Raw genomic sequence first — 20796 nt, forward strand, 5'->3', positions numbered from 1 at the left:
CAAGGAACAGGGTTCCGTTGCAGCCTGCGGCACCTGTGGGTCTGAACTATACGCCTCTGAATGATCAACGTACCTGTTTAATGGTAAAGTCATTAATAAGGTGATGGTTGTGCTCATTTAAACTGCAGTGCAGGGTTACACAGTCGCTATTGAACAGGAGGTCTTGTAGGGTGCTGACCCGCTGGAGGCCAAGCGCACGTTCAATGCCGTCTGAGAGGTAAGGGTCATAGAAATAGACGTTGAAACCAAAGGTTTTTGCCCGCAGCGCCACTGCTTGACCAACCCGCCCTGCAAAATAACCAAGCAGAACAGACTTATGAGTTAAAAGGCAATATTTTGAAAAAAAAAAATGTACCTTGGTCAGTAGCAGTACTGGTTACTGTGTTGCCATGCCTACAAGGTTTGTTGCTTTGTAAATCTCCTAAAGCAAACACCCAAAGCAGTGCAAAAATGTCTAAGCACCACAAGGCCAAAGTACACCGTCATTCCTAAAGATGCCCCTCCCCCCAACAACTGTATTTTGTCAATGAGGACACCCTACAACACTGCAGCATTGCTCTTACAAACTATCAGTGTACATGGAAATGCATTGGAATCCCACCCATCTGGGTCTGTTTAGTGTAACTTGGGATTATTATTCCTGACCCAGTCAGCAAAATGAATTCTAAATGCTGGCTGGTATCAACGATGGTTGCCACCTGGATAATATTTTGCCAGCACAGCCTACAGAATGTAATGTTTGCAGCTCACTGTGTGCACAGGAGGTAACACAACGTGGGTGGAGAGCGATATAACAAGCACAGATACCTCCCAACATTCCCAGCTGAAACATCAGAACATAGTCTAAGAGCCTCCTCTTCTCAGGTCTGCAGACTGGGCCCATCTCACCTATAAAGGGCCAGCAAGCAGATATGGGCATGTGTTTCTGCGTTAAGGTAGCCACAGGGGTGATGCAAAAGTAATGAGACCTTGTTGTGCAATTTGGTGAAACATAAGAATGGCCAAACGCCAATGATCCGTTTTTTGGCTCATCGAAGAGGCCATAAGTGAAGTCTCACCACTTGCTGAACTCCATGGGGAGAAGGAAGCTGTCACACATAAATCTGTCTCTCTTTTGGCAGGTATAGCTGTTCTTTTGAAACCCATTAACAGCCTGAATCAGTTAAAGTGGCACCTTTTGGCATTAGTGCCTTATAAAAAAAACCTGTCCTCCAGCGAGTTAGCTGGTTAATGGCTCTCTGAGACCAGTGTTTCCCAGACTGCCGGGCTTCAAAGGCAGGGGAGGCCCAGTCTAAAAATTGGTTTGGGGGAGATTTGGGAAAAATTCTTATATGTTCTGCTAGATGCATGTAAAAGCAGAGCTTGAAGGTCAGTTTGAGCAATATTTGGGGCTAATTGCTATAATAATCTAAAAATTAGGGCTAATAATTGCTATTAATCTGCAGTCACAGATATTCTTTGGGTTGAACAGCTGATACATCAATGTTTACTTTATCTGTAAAGGTGTTATAAGCTAAAAGGGGTCCCTGGTCAAAGGCTGGACTTCCATGGGTGGGCTTGAATTTATAAGAATATCAGAATGAATATCAGCTGAGACTGTTGGGCCACCATAAACATATCAGTACATGTATTGCCAGCTTCGGTAGTTAAACCAATGAGATAGTAGGGTTGCCCTGATCTTCTGCAAGCGCCTACCCAGCTGAGTAAGAGTAATAGTTGAACAAAGACGTATGGTGTATACACAGTAGAACATGGTACTATAGCTATTGCTGCCTATGGAGAATTGTTGTATTTACAGTCCTACATGTACCAATCTACCTGCATGGGCAGAGGCAGTCTACACTAACAGCAACAGAATAGGGCAATATATTTATACATAAATATATATAGAGCAGGCCAGCTGGAGGCCCCCAGGTCAGATGTGGCCCTCCAAAAGATATTTATGGCCCCCAGTCTGCTCAGAGGCTCCACAGACTTCACTGAATTATCTGGCCCCCAAACATGCTATATGAGAAATAATTTGCCCACTAAATATAATAAGTTGGACAGTATTGCTCCAGAGAATGCTCTGAGCCAGATAAACAATGACTGCTATCTAGTCAGGTTCTACATCAGACTGTGAGGCAAAGAAATCAGGCCGTACTAAGTAGCATATCCCAACTGGGCCAATCTGTATAAAACTGTCATACAAATTGTATTTGTATCCATGGCACTGTTGGAGGGTCAGTTTGAGGGTTAATTACGCTTTGTATCATTTGTACTCTGGAGCCAAGAAGCCAAAAAACAAATCACTATAAACAGACACATCCTTAAACCTTATAGAGCAGTTTTCCTATTACTCTGACAAGGGACAGTTAAGCTTGTGCCATCTTCTGAGAAGGAAAACAAATGGCTAAGTGGCTTTCTGGCACACAGCAGTTGTGGTCGGATCCAGTGGAGTCTCAGATAAGACCAATGCATTTATCAGCAATATGTGGGGTGTAAACCGGACTCTCTCAAACAGGGTTGGTGCTTATTAAATTACACACAAGTTCAGCAGTGATTTATGCCAAAGGATAAAGGACCCAGCCGCTCTTGATTTGAGAAGCACAGCTTAAAATTCACAGTTTTTTGGCCCCCAGTCTGCACAAAGGCTCCATAGACTTCACTGTAGAACATGATCATTTTAATGTATTTTGGCCCTCAAACATGACGTGAGAAATAATAGGCCCGCTACATGTAATAAGTTGGACAGAATTTCTGTAGGCCAGTACTGGACTGACTTCAATGCAGTACTTGGGTGTTGGGGGTGGCAAACTTGGAGACTAATAGGGCAGTAAATGGGTGCATATTGACTGACTTTGATATCCCTTAAACCAGTGATCCCCAACCAGTGGCTCGGGGACAACATGTTCCTCACCAACCTCTTTGATGTTGCTCCCAGTGGCCTCAAAGTAGGTGCCATTTTTGAATTTCTTTGGAGACAAGTTTTGGAAGCCCAGAGACACAGTTTTACTCCAAGCAGAGCTTCCTGCAGGCTACCAGTCACATGGGACTACCAAATAGCCAATCACAGACCCTATTTTGCGCAGAAGTTTCTTCATGCCTGTGTGGCTCACCAACACTTTTTACGTCTGAATGTGGCTCGTGAGTAAAAAAAAGGTTGGGGATCTCAGCTTCAAGCCATAGCAGGGAGATATTTCCTACCATATTTTAATGTATCTGTACTCTTGTTATAAGAAGAGGAAGAGGGGTGGAGTCTGATCAAAATGTGGGGCTTAAACTCACAAAGTATGATATATATATATATGCTGTCAGAGTTAGGGGAAAAGGGACGTGCAAGAAGAACTTACCGAGTCCTATAATGCCTAAAGTTTCCCCGCGAATCCGTGCTGCCCCAGATGCCACCTCCCTTATCTGCTCTACGCTCTGCACCCTGGTTCCTTCTCTTAACGCCTGGTGCAGCCACGTCGTTCTCCTGTATAAGTTTAAAATGTGGCACATGGTCGAATCCGCTGTCTCCTCTACAGAGGCTGCTGGCACGTTACATACTGCAATACCTGGAAGACAGGATAGAAATATGAATACAGTGACAATTTTGCCCAAAAAAGATACATTGGGGGCATTTATGTGCCTCCTTATGGGCTTTCCATTGAGGAAATAAATATATGAATGTAATACGTTGCCATGTAATTTATACCTAGATCCCCGGCTGACTTGATATCGATGTTGTCAAACCCACTTCCGATTCGGACAATTATTCGGAGAGCCTTGAACTTCTCCAGATCTTCCCTTGTTAACGTGATCGTATGATACATCAGGGCTCCCACCGCTTCATTTAGCACCTGGAAAAAAGGTGAGAAATTTAGGATTGAGGAGGGTGTCCTTGATTTGTGTCCTGAACAACAATATGTAATTGTGCCAAGCAAGGTATCTGTGGGTCAATGGCTTAACAATGCCTCATGGGTACATCTTCTTATTAAAGGAATACTGTCATGGGAAAACCCAAAAACCCATCAGTTATTTGAGCTTCTCCACCAGAATCCTGTATTGTAATCTGTTTTAATTGTTATTTAATTGTGAAATTTCACATGGGGCTAGCCATAGTCTTCATTTCCCAGGGTGCCACAGCCATGTGACCTGTGCTCTGATAAACTTCAGTCACACTTTACTGCTGCGCTGCAAGTTGGAGTGATATCCCCCCCCCCCTCCCAGCAGCCAATCAGCAGAACAATGGGAAGGGAGCAAGATAGCAGCTCCCAGTAGGTATCAGAATAGCACTCGATAGTAAGGAATCCAAGTCCGGCTTGGGACTCCTCCAGTTACATGGGAGTAGGAGAAACAATAGGTTAGCTGAAAGCAGTTCTAATGTGTAGCGCTGGCTGAAAGCTCAGACTCAGGCACAATGCACTGAGATGGCGCCTACACACCAATATTACAGCTACAAATACATTTGTTGGTTCAGGAATAAAAGTTTAAATGGCAGAGGGAATTATTTGCTATGTAAACAGTGTCATTTAGAAATAGTTCTACCTTGTTGGCTCACAAGTCTATGGGTTTCCAGGGACAATGGACATGAGGAGGCAGAGTTGGCTGGGAAGCAACCAGTTCTTGTGCCTCACTGTGCGTAGTGTCATACCAGGGCCTTCCTACCTATTCTATGAGCACTGGAACCACACAGGACCCCCGAAGCCCACTGCACCAAGGTACGGCTTAGCTTTAACCTTTGAATTTTTGTAGGAAGATTTAACCAATGTCCCTGTGCGGTTCTTTAGAATTGGCTTAGGTACAGAACCCACATTACAAGCATTTCACCCCTTGTGGTTTTAGAAATACCCTGAACACCAGTATGCCTGGGCGACCTGCCCCAAATTCAATAAACCCTGCTCCCTAAATGGGATTTTGCTGGATTTAGAAGTGAGTTGGGGAATGTGTCCACCCATCCTCCTTACTTATGACCTGAAGGGAAGAGGAAGCCAAGGAGACACAAAGTTTAAAAGCTAAAATAGATCAGAACGACAATAGATTTTAGTGCAGGGCTCCAAATTTCCTGAAAAAACATCCCCACTCTGCCAAATCAGACGATGTAGACAGTGGTATTTGTAATGACACCTTTTTTTGTGGTTTTTGAATTCTTTACGGCTGTCAGGTTCGGTATTTTAGCAGCTATTTGGTTGCTAAGGCTAAATTACCCTAAAAAGCCAGGCATGGAAAATAGGAGACAGAGTAGCAGAGGGTTTTAATACAATGAAGAGCAATAACAATAAGAATAACTATTCAATTAAAGCCTTGTAGTCTATCTGTTCTTGGTTGCCGGAGTCAGTGACCCAGGAAACTAGATAGTAATCTGCAGCCAGAAAGTAATTTCCCTTTTAAAGGCAAACCTATTTTTGTCTTTTTTTAAACATAAAAAGTACAAACCTAGCTTAAAAAACATTATTCTGATAAAGCAGGGGGGACTTATTTATTTCCTGGTATTTATACAGCAATGGCACATTTCCACAGTGCTTTACATCCTTCTCATCAGTCCCTGACCCAAAGGAGCTTACAATCTAAGGTCCCTATCACATTCCCATCAGTCCCTGCCCCAGTGAGCTTACAATCTAAGGTCCCTATCACATTCCCATCAGTCCCTGCCCCAGTGAGCTTACAATCTAAGGTCCCTATCACATTCCCATCAGTCCCTGCACCAGTGAGCTTACAATCTAAGGTCCCTATCACATTCCCATCAGCCCCTGCCCCAGTGAGCTTACAATCTAAGGTCCCTATCACATTCCCATCAGTCCCTGCCCCAGTGAGCTTACAATCTAAGGTCCCTATCACATTCCCATCAGTCCCTGACCCAAAGGAGCTTACAATCTAAGGTCCCTATCACATTCCCATCAGTCCCTGACCCAAAGGAGCTTACAATCTAAGGTCCCTATCACATTCCCATCAGTCCCTGACCCAAAGGAGCTTACAATCTAAGGTCCCTATCACATTCCCATCAGTCACTGCCCCAGTGAGCTTACAATCTAAGGTCCCTATCACATTCCCATCAGTCACTGCCCCAGTGAGCTTACAATCTAAGGTCCCTATCACATTCCCATCAGTCCCTGACCCAAAGGAGCTTACAATCTAAGGTTCCTATCACATTCACACACACTATGGCCAATTTAGTCAGAAGCCAAATAACCTCTGTGTGTGTTTTGGTGTGCTGGAGGAAATCCACACAGAAACATACAAACTCCTTGAAGATAGTGCCCTGGCTGGGATTGAACTCAGGACCCCAGCGCTGCAATGCAGAAGTGCTAGACTTTACCCAGATTCTTCATTCTACTTATTAAACAGCCCCTATCATCAAAATAATTTTTTTTGACGATTTTTGCCCTTTAATTGTAAAAATGCAGAATACAAAAAGGAAATGGTTTTGAGTAGAATCGCTAATAGTGAAATGTAACACAAATGTCAAAAGTATCAAGATGAAAAAAAAAACAACAACTTTTGAAGAGTCGATACAACAAAGGAAGGTTCGGTCCCCGAACCGACTTTGCCTATACCTGTCGTTATAATTCGATCATTTGGCCCCAGAGCCTGGAGTCTCCCAATATCGCCCACCCGTAGGTGGGGGATATCGGGAGAAGATCCGCTCGCTTGCGCGGATCTGAAGGTGTATGGGTAAATTTACTCTTCCAAACACATAGGGACAGCTTTATTGAAAGGAGCAATAGTGCAGGTTAAATAATAAACATTATTGACTGTTATGTTGCTCACCCTGGTGCTGTTTGCCCTTTGGAAGCCCAATATGGCCACTAAATTCTCATATATTTACATATGTCCCAGACAGGGGTATAATGCACCATCAGTTTACATGCTTAGAGCCCATTAAAGCATAAACTTGGCCTTTCAGCACTTATAAAGTTTCTTCATGACTATAAGCCTTGAAGGCTCCTAATGCAATTGGAAAGCAGTGGGGGACCCTGTGTTCTATACCGGGCGGATTCCACAATCCAAGAGACAAGCTGATGATGGCAGAATGTGACGATCCGCTCGCTCTGCGCCTCCCGCTGCACTGAATTCCAACACTGACGGGGGCTTAAATGGCTACAAGATGTTGCCGTGTTGTTATTTGCAAACAAGCGTCATCCACAATCGGCTCGGCTAGGATATTATTAGCGGCACTGTGATTTCCCATTATCCTCACATGCTCTGTGATCTGTAGTCAAAGGACGGAATGTGACTTTGTTGCTCGTAGCATTAAATACAAGCGAGGCAGGGGAAGCGCACATTAGGATTCCTGCACACATGGATAATGCATGAGAGATGAATATGTTTGCAATAAACCATTTCAAGGGGAAGTACGCACAAAGGCAAGTGCCTATTATTCAATGGGGGGGCATCAACTTGACTTTGCGATTTCAAAGCTTTGGATGTTTGACAATAAGCATTACTCGGCAGCTTTGGAAAGGGCAATTATTTTCAGTACCACTAATACTAAATAAATACTAAATATTACTAGCCTAGGGGTTTAGCCTAATACAGTTTCCCCACCCCCAACATTCTTTCTCTCACCTTCCTGCTAGCAATGCACTACCCTACGCTGGCCCCTTGTTCTGGTTACACCACTTGCAGGCCATCCAAGCAGCACAAACAAACATGGAGCCCAAGCAAATTTCCCCCTAAGTATTACTGTTCAATAAAAGACCACAACGTATTTTAAGTGAAGGGGTCATGGCATTCATTTCCGAAACTTGCAGCCAGTAGTAATTCCCATAGTAATTCTACCTTTCGTACAGTTATGGGCAAATTCATCAAAGGTTAGGTGCACATTTTATTTGTTCTCCAGAGAAATAAAAAAAAAATGCAACTTCTAACACTGGTAGTTAGAGGGCGCCACCTCTTGGCTCTCTATGCTGATTATACTTGGGCTTGGGGGAAAACATATAGTTAGTTAGGGAAAAATGTAATCTATAAATGGGCAGATATCTAACATAATCAGAACACTACTTCCTGCTTTCAGCTCTCTAAGCTGTTAGCAGTCAGTAACCAATCAGTGACTTGAGGGGGGGGGGGCATATGGGACATAACTGTTAAGTTAGTTTGTATTTGAATCTGACCTGCGTGCTCACAAAGTAACTGAGCAGTTATGTCCCCTGTGGCTTCCCCTTAGTCACTGAGTAACTAACAGCTTATAGAGCTGAAATCAGGAAGTAGTGTTCTGGCTATTATGTTAGATATCGGCTCACTCCAGCCTTTATAGATTACATTTTTGCCTAACCAACTATATTAGAAATATTTTTTATTCTACGCAGTCTGTCTGTTTTACCCAGTTTTACACTGAACCGTTCCATGAATACTAATGTTTACAAAATAACATTAGTGAGGTCACTGGGAGGGGCTAGCTGTGCACGAGCATTCTGGCAGTCTCGTCGATTAGTGGACATTTTAGACACAAGTGAGGGATCTTCCCCCCCCCCCAAAGTTAATACCCCATTAGATGAAAGGTACTGATCTTTCATTTAAAGCAGTGTAGGGGGCACTTCACTGTGCAGTTGGGGGTAATGTTGCAGTTCAGTAGCAGCCAATGCGTCTTAGTAATTGCCAATGTGTAGTTTTTGGGGCTTTCCGTGTCTATTTAATCTAACCATCAATCTAACTGTAACACTAACACATAACACTGCTCTCGAAAAACTGTCACAGGCGTTGTTGCGCTTAAGGGAATTCAAGCCACACTTGATAAATACCAGACAACGGAAAAAGACGGGAAATGCTCTGCAACATCTCTTGTGTGGAAAATCTGACAAAAAGAATTTTTGGCATTTAGTTAAATCTCCTTGTTGGTGGAAGTAACCACCGAAAATATCTAATTGCTCTATTGCCAAGTTTGCAATGAAAGGCTCATACATGCAGCAGTTCGGCAGATCTTGACCAGTTTTAAGTGCGAGGGCCCAGAAACAAGATTATTGGTCAGTCAGACTTAGTGATTGTTTAGATCGTGATCAGTTTTGATGTTGAGATCAAGTGATGATCATATTACGGAGCTACTAGTAGCAGCTTCTTGTCACCGCTACAAAAATAGACAATGCTGATCATTACCTGCCATGGTTACCAGGGAGCATCTAAGCTGTTTCTCAATCTTCCTTTTCAAGTTTTAGCGCTCTCCAGAGGAAGAGGACGGTGTTGCTTTGTGCCTTCAAGCATTCAGTAACGGCAGGTACTTACAAACAAGCTGCTAGAAGGGATATGTTGTGAGGTTTTTTTGGAGAACACCACCTGGTCTGGTATATCCCATGGTTTGGAGCTGTAGGCCCACCTGGATTGTTGGGTAGGCATCATAGATATCAATTAGTGTAACAGTAGGCTGGAGCTTGACCACAGATTCATTGAGGAAGATGGACAATGTCATTTACCTATGTATCTGGTAACCAAGATGGGAAGTTATGGGATAACTCAGTCTTTTATATCTTTAACTTATTTGCTTTTGTACTTAGCTAATATGAATGTATGATATATATATATGTGATGTTAGTTCTGCCTAGTCTTGATTTAGCCATTTGATTTTCCATTAACTCCACTTTATCCACATTCAAAGGTTTCCTGTGTTCTAATCCACTTACTGGAAACAAGCAGGGAGCACGGCCAAGTGCCCAGTGACTTTAACCTATCTGCCCTGTAGGTGGCACTTTGGACAACTTTCCCATAATGATTAAAAGCTAAGGGTCAGGTTGAGCAAACCAAACCACAGGTGCCAAATGAGAAGTCATGGAAAAAAATAAATAGAGTGTCCATTTAGCTTTTGCACATGTATATTACACAAGGATAGTGTATGTACAGTGTAGGCATTATTTTTAATTAAAGGGGTGTTTTGCCTTTAAGTTAACTTTTAGCATGCTACAGAATGGCCAATTCTAAACAACTTTTCTATTGGTCTTCATTATTTTGATATTGTTTTTGAATTATTCGCCTTCATCTTCTAACTCTTTCCAACTTTTAAAGTGGGGTCAGAATTGTGAACCCCTTTAAAAGCATTACAGAAGTTTATTCATATTAATCACGTAACGCTCTCAAGATGGCATCGCAAGTAAAGCTGCCCATACACGGTAAGACCTCGCCAAGTGAGCAGATCTCCTTCCGATATGCCCACCTACAGGTGGGCGATATAAGGCCAATTCAGTTGTTTGGTCCTATTGAATGAAAACGGCGGGTATAGGTGCCGTTGGTTTGGGGAGCGCATCAACGAGCTGATGTGGTCCCCAATCTGACGGAAAAATCAAACTCGCACAATCGAGATCTGCCTGATTCCAGGCCAGATGTCGGTCAGGGAGACCCTTCATTGTGCCCATACACAGGCAGATAAGCTGCTGAATCAGTCTAGAGGACCGATATCGGCCACCTTAAGCCAATCTGAAAAATCTCAGCCAAACTGACCCAAAAACAGCCCAGGTGTTGACATTCCTAACTTTTGCCCCTTTGTTTGTGTTGCAACAGTCAGACCCAGGGTATGGATACAATTAGGGCACCTTCACACATGGCCAGCAACTCTCCAGAACCTCAGTCAATCTAGATGGTTGTATCAGCCAATTTGATGGCTCCTTCCAAATTCCCCAGTCAGTCAATAGTCCCATAAGAATACACTTGTATCAGGCTGTCAGGTTTGAAAATCTTGTTGGGGGATGATCTCATGTGAATATGTGTGTGGAGACCAGCCAAGCAGACACAATGGGCCCCCAGTGATTCAGCACCACCTTCATCCAATATGGTCCTACATCTGACTACAAATCTTGCTGTTTGGCAAGGAAGCTGGATCTGGCCGAGAGCGTGCAATTCAAAAAAAAAATCAAAAAACAAATAACCTATGCAACTTTGCCTTTTATCCTAATGAAAATGGCACAACGCATTTCATGTGCTTCCAACAATTCCTTTGCCTATGCCCTTTAATGATCATTTGGGTCAGGAGATCTCGCTCCGTCTTTGCACTGTTTAAATGGAATAGCGCTTAATTAAAAAAATGCTCGTCTGCCGCTGACTGCTCTCCGTAAGCCCTTTGGATACACTGTGTAATAAATTGTCATCATTTCATCTCGGATTACAATAAAAAAACACAATCTGCATTTAGACAAAGCAGACAATGCCTCCAGGCGCGAGCCGCGGCCTGACCGAGATCCTACAATGTCACGTGTGTGTATTGAGGGAATCAGCCGACTGAAGACTGGTATAGAAACAGACTGGAAATGAGAAACCGGCGGAACATTTCTCAGCTCGGAAAGACGTCACTTATTCAAATTAGCGGTTAATTAAAGCCATAAAGCAAAGAAACCACTGCATGGGACAGATACCCTTAAATTCATTCTCCAAGTTTTGTTCGGTTGAAGTCTTTGTGTTTTACGTTTGGCATTATGTAGCCAAGCGAGAATATTCTATTGTGGGTGCCTTCATTCTGCCTCCCTTTTTCTGTTTAATTAGCAGTGGCTGTGTTTCCCTTTACAGTAGGGGTAGGTTTCATTCTAATCCGGGGGCCCGCTGACATTCATTTTGGTTCGGCTTCACACTGAGCTTAAGGAAGGCAGCAGAATGGACCTGACAAGAGGGGAGAATCAACGCAATTATATTTACATGCTTTCATGAGGCTCGGCCCCGGACAACTTGCCAAATCAGCACCTCTACATGCACGACATTCCCCACTCCTCACAAATTAATGGACCTCTTTTGAAAGCAGACGCGCAGTTACATGTCCTGGCCCGGTTCCAAGTAGCAAGGTCTTCCAAAATTAAAGCCATTGGAGACAGGCCGACATTCACTGCCCTAATGGGAAAGCAGCAGGTACTGTGTATTGAGGCTGAAGCCATTTTCTTGCTCACTTCACCAAGGCTACCCCCTGATATAAAACTGTCAAGAAAGAAAATAGCTGTCCTTTTCTCTATTCGCATTCTAACGGCAAAAGCACATGAATACACTGTAATCTGCAGTCGGCGCTCTCAGCCGCAACCAAGTGCAGCCCTTTTCTGCAATTACCAGCCCTGGGCCTGCAGTTCTACTTCCACTGACCAGTCTGAAAGTGGCTTGTTTGGAAACATTCTTAAAATAAAGCCTATCTTTAACTAAAAGAGGGACAATAATGTTTGTGTATCTGAGCATTATGGAAAAGAAAACCAACAAAATGATACGTATTGATCTGTTTTGGGGTGCACTGTACACACCATCGCTTGAAATATATATATTAAAGCCTTTTCCTTATCTAGTCTATGTGCATGATAAGATGTATGGCTACTAGCAGCAGAGAATTGGCTTCATGCTGACTTTAGCTGGCCATACACGTGAGATCTGCTCGTTTGGTGACAACGCCAAGCGAGCAGATCTTCTCCCGATATCGCCACCTACGGGTGGGCGATATTGGGGGAATTTAGGCGAATTCGATCGTTTGGCCCTGGGGCCAAACAATCGAATTAGAGCACTGGAAGAGGCGCAGTCGGTTCGGGGACTGCATCAATGAGCTGATGCGGTCCCCGATCCAACCAAATTTTTTAACCTGCCCGATCAATATCTGGCCGATTGCATTGAATTAGAGCGCCAGAATAGGCGCAGTCGGTTCGGGGACCACATCACGAGCCGATGCGGTCCCTGATCCGACCAAATTTTTTAACCTGCCTGATCGATATCTGGCCGATTGCAGGCCAGATATCGGTCAGGCAGGCTGGTCGCTTGTGCCCCTACACGGGCCAATTAGCTGCCGAATCTGTCTAAGCAACTACAATCGGCCCGTGTATGGCCACCTTTAGGAAGGGGTAGATTTATGTTTACATAAGTGGGAGTGGTAGGAGACCACTGAGGGGATAGTAAAGGTAGAAGACAAGGTTAATGGTAACATGTAGATAAGTGGATAAAAGCAAGAGAGCTATTGATGGCTATGAGGTGGCAGGCTAATGTGAGTGTTAGCAAGTGGCCTGCTAGAGTAAAGGTGGCCAAACATGGGCAGAATTCATCGTATGAAAGAAATGATTTCAGGACCATCCAATAAAATAATCTGCTTATCATTACATTGATACAAATGATTGTAAAATGTACAACTGTTCCAATCGCATCATCCCAACAGTCAATTGGACAGGCTTAAGAATTTTCATCCTCATTAGTCCTCATTAAACAAACGTTCACTGCACATGGCTTTATCTTGAAGGGTTGGGTTCATGAGAAAGTAATTAAAGGAGCAGACATTGGTTAATGTATGAATGATCTTTCAGCCAACACGACAAAGATACAACAAGAGTCTCCCACGTATCGTTAACCACTGATGGATGAAGCACTCATTAGAATGACAGTTAAGATCATTTGCAGAGGGTCAACAAAATCTGCCTGTGTATGGCCAGCTTAAATCTCCCAGCCAAGGTCTATACAACCAGCCCTTTCTTATATTTCTTTATTTAGCATTCATTCACATAGCATTTGCTACATGGAATTGTTGTGAGATTGGGTCCCTAATGTCACAGTTCTCTGGCCGACACTGGGGAGTAGTATGAGTTAATGCTTAGTGTGGAAGAGTAACGTTATGATGAGAATAGTAAAGCTCAGCTCAAGGTAACGCCTGGGGAGTGAAATGACTTGGTTAATAATGGCTTATACGCAGCACTGTGCTAGAAAAATGATTGGATTGATGTTTACCCACAGGTAATGTTACTGTGAGGAGTTTTAGTGGGTTAATGTAGACTTCTAAGTGATGGAGAGGACTGGGTTAATTCTGCAGGTGGGATAACATTGAGGTGGGTGTGGATTAAATAAAGCTGGAAAGAAAAAGATTGGGTCAATGCCAAATGCTAGGTGGCAACATAAAACTGAGAGGAGGGTGGGGGATAAATCTGACGTGGGGGAGAGTTAATAGTTACTCGCAGATGGAAGGATTCTGTTGAGACGAATAAGGGAGAGGACTGGGTTAATGATCACTTTCCGTTTAGAGAATATCAGGCATTATAATTAGGGGTGGGTTGAGGAACGAGGGGTAGTGGGGCAGAAAGGAGCAGGATAAGAATTCATTCTGAGCTATAGAGGAAGAGTTTGTGCAATATGGAGGGCAACACTGACATGAAGGGTCTTGCGAGTACAGAAAACTTTAAACAATGAACCTTTGTATACCCACAAAAGGTGGGGAATTTGACTTATCCACTCTCAGCACCAGTTCCTGCGCCACAGTCTGGCAGCACACAATGATAACATTGAGAGTGGTCCTGATACAAGAGGAGACACATCTCTGGCTCCAGTTCCACGAGAGAAAAAAAAAACATAATGGCAATTGGCTTTGCAAATGAACTACTGATGTTTCCCATAAGTCAGGACAGAAGGGCGTTGTGCCTCCATCTGCTGCTGAACTACAGCTGCCCTCGCCCTTAGTCCGCCATGGCTAACACCCCAATCAATCATGCCTTCACGGACAATGGAGAGACAGGACTCTCTTATAAATAGGTTTAACCAAGGTGAACAGTGCTTTAAATCTACCTCCAGCGTCATCTATTGTCACATTGGGCCCAGGCTTTAGCTGAACTCAAAGGCCAGCCTGCTGTTTATATTTCCCACTGCTCTCAGTTTATTTCCTAAATTAACACTTATAACTGACTTTCCTGGCAACACACTTCTAAATATATACTGTCCATTTGCTTGGCTATCCCCTCATTTAGTCCATGAGATATATCAGCAGATTGTATGGCCACACTTGGCACTGTGGCAGAGGATCTCCCCTTGTAGATTGTAAGCTCTTTTGGGCAGGGCTCTCTTCACCTCTTGTATCGGTTATTGATTACTTTATATGTTACTCTGTATGTCCAATGTATGTAACCCACTTATTGTACAGCGCTGCGGGATATGTTGGCGCTTTATAAATAAATGTTAATAATAATAATCTCCACACATGACAGTTGGTGGCACACATATGTAGTCCAAGCCACAATAGAACTGCACAAACCCAATTGATTTCACTGCTTCCCATGTGGTCACATTCAAAACATACCCCGTCATTTTAACTACTTTCTGTCACCTATAGCCCCTATTCTATTTTGAAAAAAAAAACAAAACATGCCAGTTTACATAGGGTTAAAAACTGGACAGTCTGTTACATTATCTATCCTGTTGAAAACTTTCTGTTCAAGTTCTGAAACTTGGACAAAATCCTGCCAATATGATCCCTAAATTGGGTCTATCCGAACACACTATGTTCCGCCCCTAAACTCAATTACCACACCCCCTGACATCATCCCTCCGCCTCCTTTAAAGGGGTAGTTCACCTAAATTAACTTTTGGTATGATGTAGACATTGATATTCTGAGACGATTTGCATTTTATTTTGTATGGTTTCTCAGTTATTTCGCTTTGTGTTCAGCAGCTCTCCAGTTTGGTATTTCAGCAGGTCTTTTTCTACCCTAGCAACCAGGCAGAAGGTCAAACAAGAAGTAGGAATATCAATGGGAGAGGGCCTGCATAATAAGAACATTAATAAACAGTAAAAATAACAATAACATTGTAGCTTCTTGGAGCAATAGTTTTTGGTCCAGAAAGCTGGAAAGAGGCAGAAGAGGAAGCTAAATACATTCCTTGGAATAGGGCTTTCTATACCATTTTAACTTAGATGTAAACCACCCCTTGAATGTTATCTGCCCAGCACAACGTCACTGCCCGCACCAGAAGAAGAGGAAAGTTGGGCTGTAACAGCTTGTAGATATTGGCATTGGCCAGACTATGCAAATGGCAGTCCAATCCTGATCCCCCTTCACGTTAATTGGAAGGAAAGCAATTCAGCATGGAATGGTCAGTCGGATGGACGTGGCAATGGACTAAGGCTAATGAAACTGAGAAACTCTAACATGTTCCTTTCAGCCACACTTTTTTTGTATAAAGGGTATTCAGACAACCTGACTCCCTTTTGGCTGAGCTAGAATCACACAACAACAAAAGAAAGTCTATGAGCTAATGTCGAACAGGAATAAAATGCTCCCTTGCCTACTGTTTTTAATATTGATAATAATATTTTACCAGGTGCAGGCAACCCAACAAATACTGAGATTTTACGAATCAAAAATCTTTTTCACTGAACTGAGCCTTCTGAGGCCTTGGTTTGCCAGCTAAATAACTGAGAGAGCGGAAAGTACCTGTTGGCTAGTAATTATCTAATTAACACTCACTCTTCAATCACAGTACAAAAACACTAATCCTCTGCCCCAGTCAGTGCCTTACCTTCCCACCTCTCTGTATTTTAACCCAGAATTCTACACGCGGTTGAGCAGTGCTTCTTAGTACCAAAAGGTGCTTATTTTTTCTACAAGAGGCAAAAGGGGGAAAAACTGGATTGGAATAGTACAGAGGGGATTGGAATAGTACAGAGGGGATTGGAATAGTACAGGGGGGATTGGAATAGTACCGTGGGGATCGGAATAGTACCGAGGGGATCGGAATAGTACCGAGGGGATCGGAATAGTACCGAGGGGATCGGAATAGTACCGAGGGGATCGGAATAGTAGTACAGAAGTGCTAAGAGAGATAATAAGGAGGACTGTGGGCAGTAGGCATGAAACCTAGGCAAGGCTGAAATTGCAACCTAAAATAGGCCTTCACAGGTTGGTGTAACAAAGCAAGAAATGAACTATGTATTCACTTCATAATATCCTATATTAGACAAAGGAATAACAAAAAGGAAAATTTACTGGTCATGTAAATCCTTCATTGACATAGGAACCTAAAAATAAATATTTCTACAAAAAAATAACTCACGGCACACTGCAGGCACAACAAAACTGGTATCCACGTTAGATCTCATTTTGCTGTCAAGCTGCCTACTGACAAACCCATATAGATGGCAACTCTCCCCCCTCTAGCCCGAGTTGGTTACAGGACAGGATTAAAAATCCCAATGGGCAAGTACAGCATTGACCAACTGATGTGTTTTTCTCCTAAAAGGTCTGCAGAGGCCCCTGTTATGATCCAAGTGCCCAAAGGGCAAATCAGCCCAACTTGGCCCACCACGTGGATGTTTAATGTATGCCCAGGTTTCATTTTGAAATCCTATGTAACATATTTACTCAAATTAAGAAAACAGTAGCTAGAAGATCAGCGGTCAGATCTATAAATCAGATACATACTGAGTACATAATACCGAGAAAGTGACAGGAAGTGGTTATATTTAATGTTTGCATTTGCATGAAGCCTTATCACTTTACAAAAGGAAGTGAGTTCATGATGAACATCATAGAATAAACATTTTTTCTTTTGAATCAACCAGTGTTTTACACGAGGTGCCATATGAGATCCCATTCTTACAGAATGACTTCTAGCTTTCTGCCCAGTGGCCATAGTGTAAGTGGGCACAAAGCTACTTGTGCCAAGGCATGGTTCATGCTTATTTCTTCCGTCTTCTTTTCTAAACTGATGTCTGGCCAGTATTTAGCCCTATGTTTTCTGCTCAGAGGGAGAAGACCACCACCTTTACCTTTTCGTGAATTTCTTGTGTAGACTGTGCATCGCAGAAAGCCACAGTGGCCACGTCCTTCAGAATGGGCATCTCTACGGTGCAATCTCTGCCATCGAGCAATGCTACCAATGGGCGCGGGTGCATGGGCCCGTTCATAATTGGAGGTCGAATGCCTGTGGCAAAAAAGAGAAGCAGTCAAACGAAGGTGCAATAAAGAGAATCCCTAAAGAAACAGCTTTTGTGGCATTGAGATGAAATGGGGCCTAATTGATGTGCCCAACCTGCAACCCTCCAGTTGACATTGGTAGAAATTGAAAAACAGCTTGAAGGAGCAGCTGCTGGACAATGTCTGGCAATCATTAAACAATGCAACTGGCAGGTTTACCCTGGATATCCTGCAGCCACGTTAACCAGTTAGTCTCTCCCAAGTGGGGCCACATGAATAAATGTACATGGCAAAGGCTGGTAATACTGTTGTCTGTGCTACATACATGTTACTGGACTAAAAGTCATGGCTTGAGCAATTTGATGATTAATTGTAAAAAGCCTCATAAAAATGTGGCCAACTTTTCAGAGCCAGAAGCCGAACTAATGCAAGAGTATCCGCCATTAAGATTCTGGGTTTTTAGCACAAAAAACAGCACTAGTTCTTCCTTTCTCTTATGTCATTACAGCTGGAAGAATGATGTAACGCTTCCTGGCTGGATTCTCACTGGAGAATTGGCTTGCATCTATAATTAAGTATGCAATTCCTTTTTTTTTAGGATTACTGAATACTGAATCCTCCAGAGTTTTGGCAGAACAGTGAAATGAATAGAAGTTGCAACTACAGAGTATGTGAATAATTGTTGCCTTTTCTCACCCAGACCTGTAAAATCACATTACAGATTTGGGTTTGGATCCAATGAATACTAAGGATTCTTCCAAAAAGTGCTGACCATAAAGTGAATCTTATATAGTTACTTCATGATTTCTGTAGTTTATGGTTTGCACATACCGACCCATACATACACACAAACACACGTACAATCTCCTTGCAGAGTGTTTGCCTTGAGCTATTACGTTACATCAATGTAATGCTGTAGGGGACCACAGGGGTTAACCACCCCTACTGGTCCCAGCTCTGTCACCCATGTCTTGAAGGAGGCGTGTTTCCCAAATTACCCCAAGATGTGGGCTTTCCTGTCCCTAGATTATTTAATAGAAGGCATCACATGGCTCTTCCTCTGGACTCCACCTGTTACCAGGAGTGATTGCAGCTCGGAAGTCTAGAGCACAATGCGGGAGTATCAAGTCCGTGCCTTAAAGGAACCAACTTCTTAGTGAGTCAGAGAACAGGGACACTGTATTTAAGGCGTGGAACGAGTTGTGAGTTAGATAGGCCATCTTAGCAAGAGCAGCATTTAATAATAAGTAGTAACATGGAGTTAGTTCTTCAAGGTGACACCTGCCTAGCGTAAGGACCACAGTCTAGAAAGGGACTCAGGCTATTTCTTATCCTTGAGAGGCTTCTACTGAAGGGAATCCATTTCACTGACATGTGTCTAAATGGTGGCATTACCCTTTGCAAGTCCCATGTCCTTATGGGTAAAAGTGCAAGATTTTCTATATCGTTGCTTACCGTATGCTACATCACTACATTCTAAAACGGCTTCATCTACTGTAATAAAAGTGCCTAATTTCTGTGGTTACGATCCACTGGTGCCCTTTATTTGTTCATCCCAGTATCTCAGTTGTAGTTAAGCTACACCATTGTCTTCCACCAACACCATCGCAAGGGGCCAACTGCTCTACTGCAAAGCAGCTGTGGTAAAATAAGAAAACGTGCCCACCCTGGGGCTTTTAAGATAGACCCTCACTGACCCAAGTAAGAAGACAGACTAAAGGTGGCCATACATGTAACAATCCGCTCGCCTGGCAAGGTCGCCAAGTGAGAGGATCTCCTCCTGATATCCCCACCTACGGGTGGGCGATATCAGGGGAATTTAGGCTAATTCGGTTGTTTGGCCCTGGGGCCAAACGATCAAATTGTAGCGACTGTTAAGGGCGCAGTCGGTTCGGGGACCGCATCAACAAGCCGATGCGGTCCCCGATGCGACTAAATCTTTTAACCGGCAGCCAGTCGCTGCCCCTACACGGACCGATAAGCTGCCAAATCAGTCCAGGGGACCGATATCGGCAGCTACAATCGACCCATGTATGGCCACCTTAAGTTATCTGTACCATCCCTGTTTTTGAATTTAAATTTTGCCTGTTTTCATCCTAAAGGGCCTCACAACCCTTATTTTGTACTATTCCTAAACTACCGATATTTGGGCTATTGCATCAGAAAAGAGAGAGGCATCTTTGTATTTGTAGAAATGTGTAATGAATATATATTGGAAATTTTATTTTCTTTCATTTGGCAAAATCAGTTTTTAATGGGACTTCAAGCTAAAAATAATGATTATTTTCTTGTGAGTCGATGTACCAGTTTTCTTTTAAAATCAGAATAAATATATTTGCAGACAAGGTGGGAAATATATAAGAGATTCAACTAACCAGCATTTTCAAACTCCCTACAGATTTTAGCACTGAATTAAATCTAAGTTTGCGGGGAAAATACCAAAAAAATATATTTCCGTGCTTTCTAGTGCAATTCAGTAACGTCTCAGCTTCCCTTTTGACTGAAAAGCTGAAACGGCCCCCAGTCAGCTTGATATTTGAACTGCAAGCCAAGTTCATTGGAGAGGCAAGGAAAACAGGAAAAAGGAAAAAAATGGAAAGAAAAAAAAAAAAAAGCAGGACTGGTTGACTGAGATTAAGCCAGTAACAACAGAGTGCTATCCAAACACAACAGGCAAAGGCTTGGCCGGGCCGATCAGGTTACATTTAATCACAATAAAAAGGAAAAAAAAAGACACACAAAAGAATTACTGTGCAGGAGTTTTGCTCAAACCGCAAGCAAATGATGTGTCCAAAGGTCTCTCGTTGTTGTACAGCAAGATACAAAGGAACAGAGAGACAGAGCGGCAAAGCAAGAAAATATATTTGCAGCAGCTTTTAACTACAGTCTGGGCCACCAGAAGGCGGTGTTTAAAGTCAATAAAAATCACTCTGCAAAACCGCAATGGCTTCTCCAATGGAGTCATTAATAGACACACAGTCATTCTGGGGATGCCACAATTCAATGAAATCCCTCTGAATTAGGAGAAAACAAAATAAGATTATGCACCATGAAAGCCATTAACATTGTCTATAGTGGCGACACCATAGCAAAACAAATATGGTAGTCTATAAGCTTGGCATCACCAACTGAGAGGGAGGGGTTCAGTAAAATAGATTCATGTCCTGCTTGCAAACCTCACAATGGTTCAGTGTGATAGGCGGCAGTTAGAACTGGCACAAAAAAACCAAAG

The 20796-nt window shown here is 43.0% G+C and overlaps 1 protein-coding gene across 4 annotated transcripts in view; it reads right to left on the reverse strand.

Moving 5' to 3' along the window:
• The window catches only part of ctbp1 (C-terminal binding protein 1), a 277705-nt gene that overhangs the window by 10470 nt on the left and 246439 nt on the right, over nucleotides 1-20796 (reverse strand). For all 4 annotated transcript variants that reach the window (XM_031898493.1, XM_012960343.3, XM_012960342.2 and 1 more), the window contains 4 exon segments: nucleotides 17417-17571; nucleotides 3680-3824; nucleotides 3333-3539; nucleotides 74-288 (listed from right to left, as the gene is read on the reverse strand). In XM_031898493.1, the coding sequence (XP_031754353.1) occupies nucleotides 74-288; nucleotides 3333-3539; nucleotides 3680-3824; nucleotides 17417-17571 (722 nt within the window).

This window comes from Xenopus tropicalis, chromosome 1, assembly GCF_000004195.4.
Source record: "Xenopus tropicalis strain Nigerian chromosome 1, UCB_Xtro_10.0, whole genome shotgun sequence".
NCBI lineage: Eukaryota > Metazoa > Chordata > Amphibia > Anura > Pipidae > Xenopus > Xenopus tropicalis.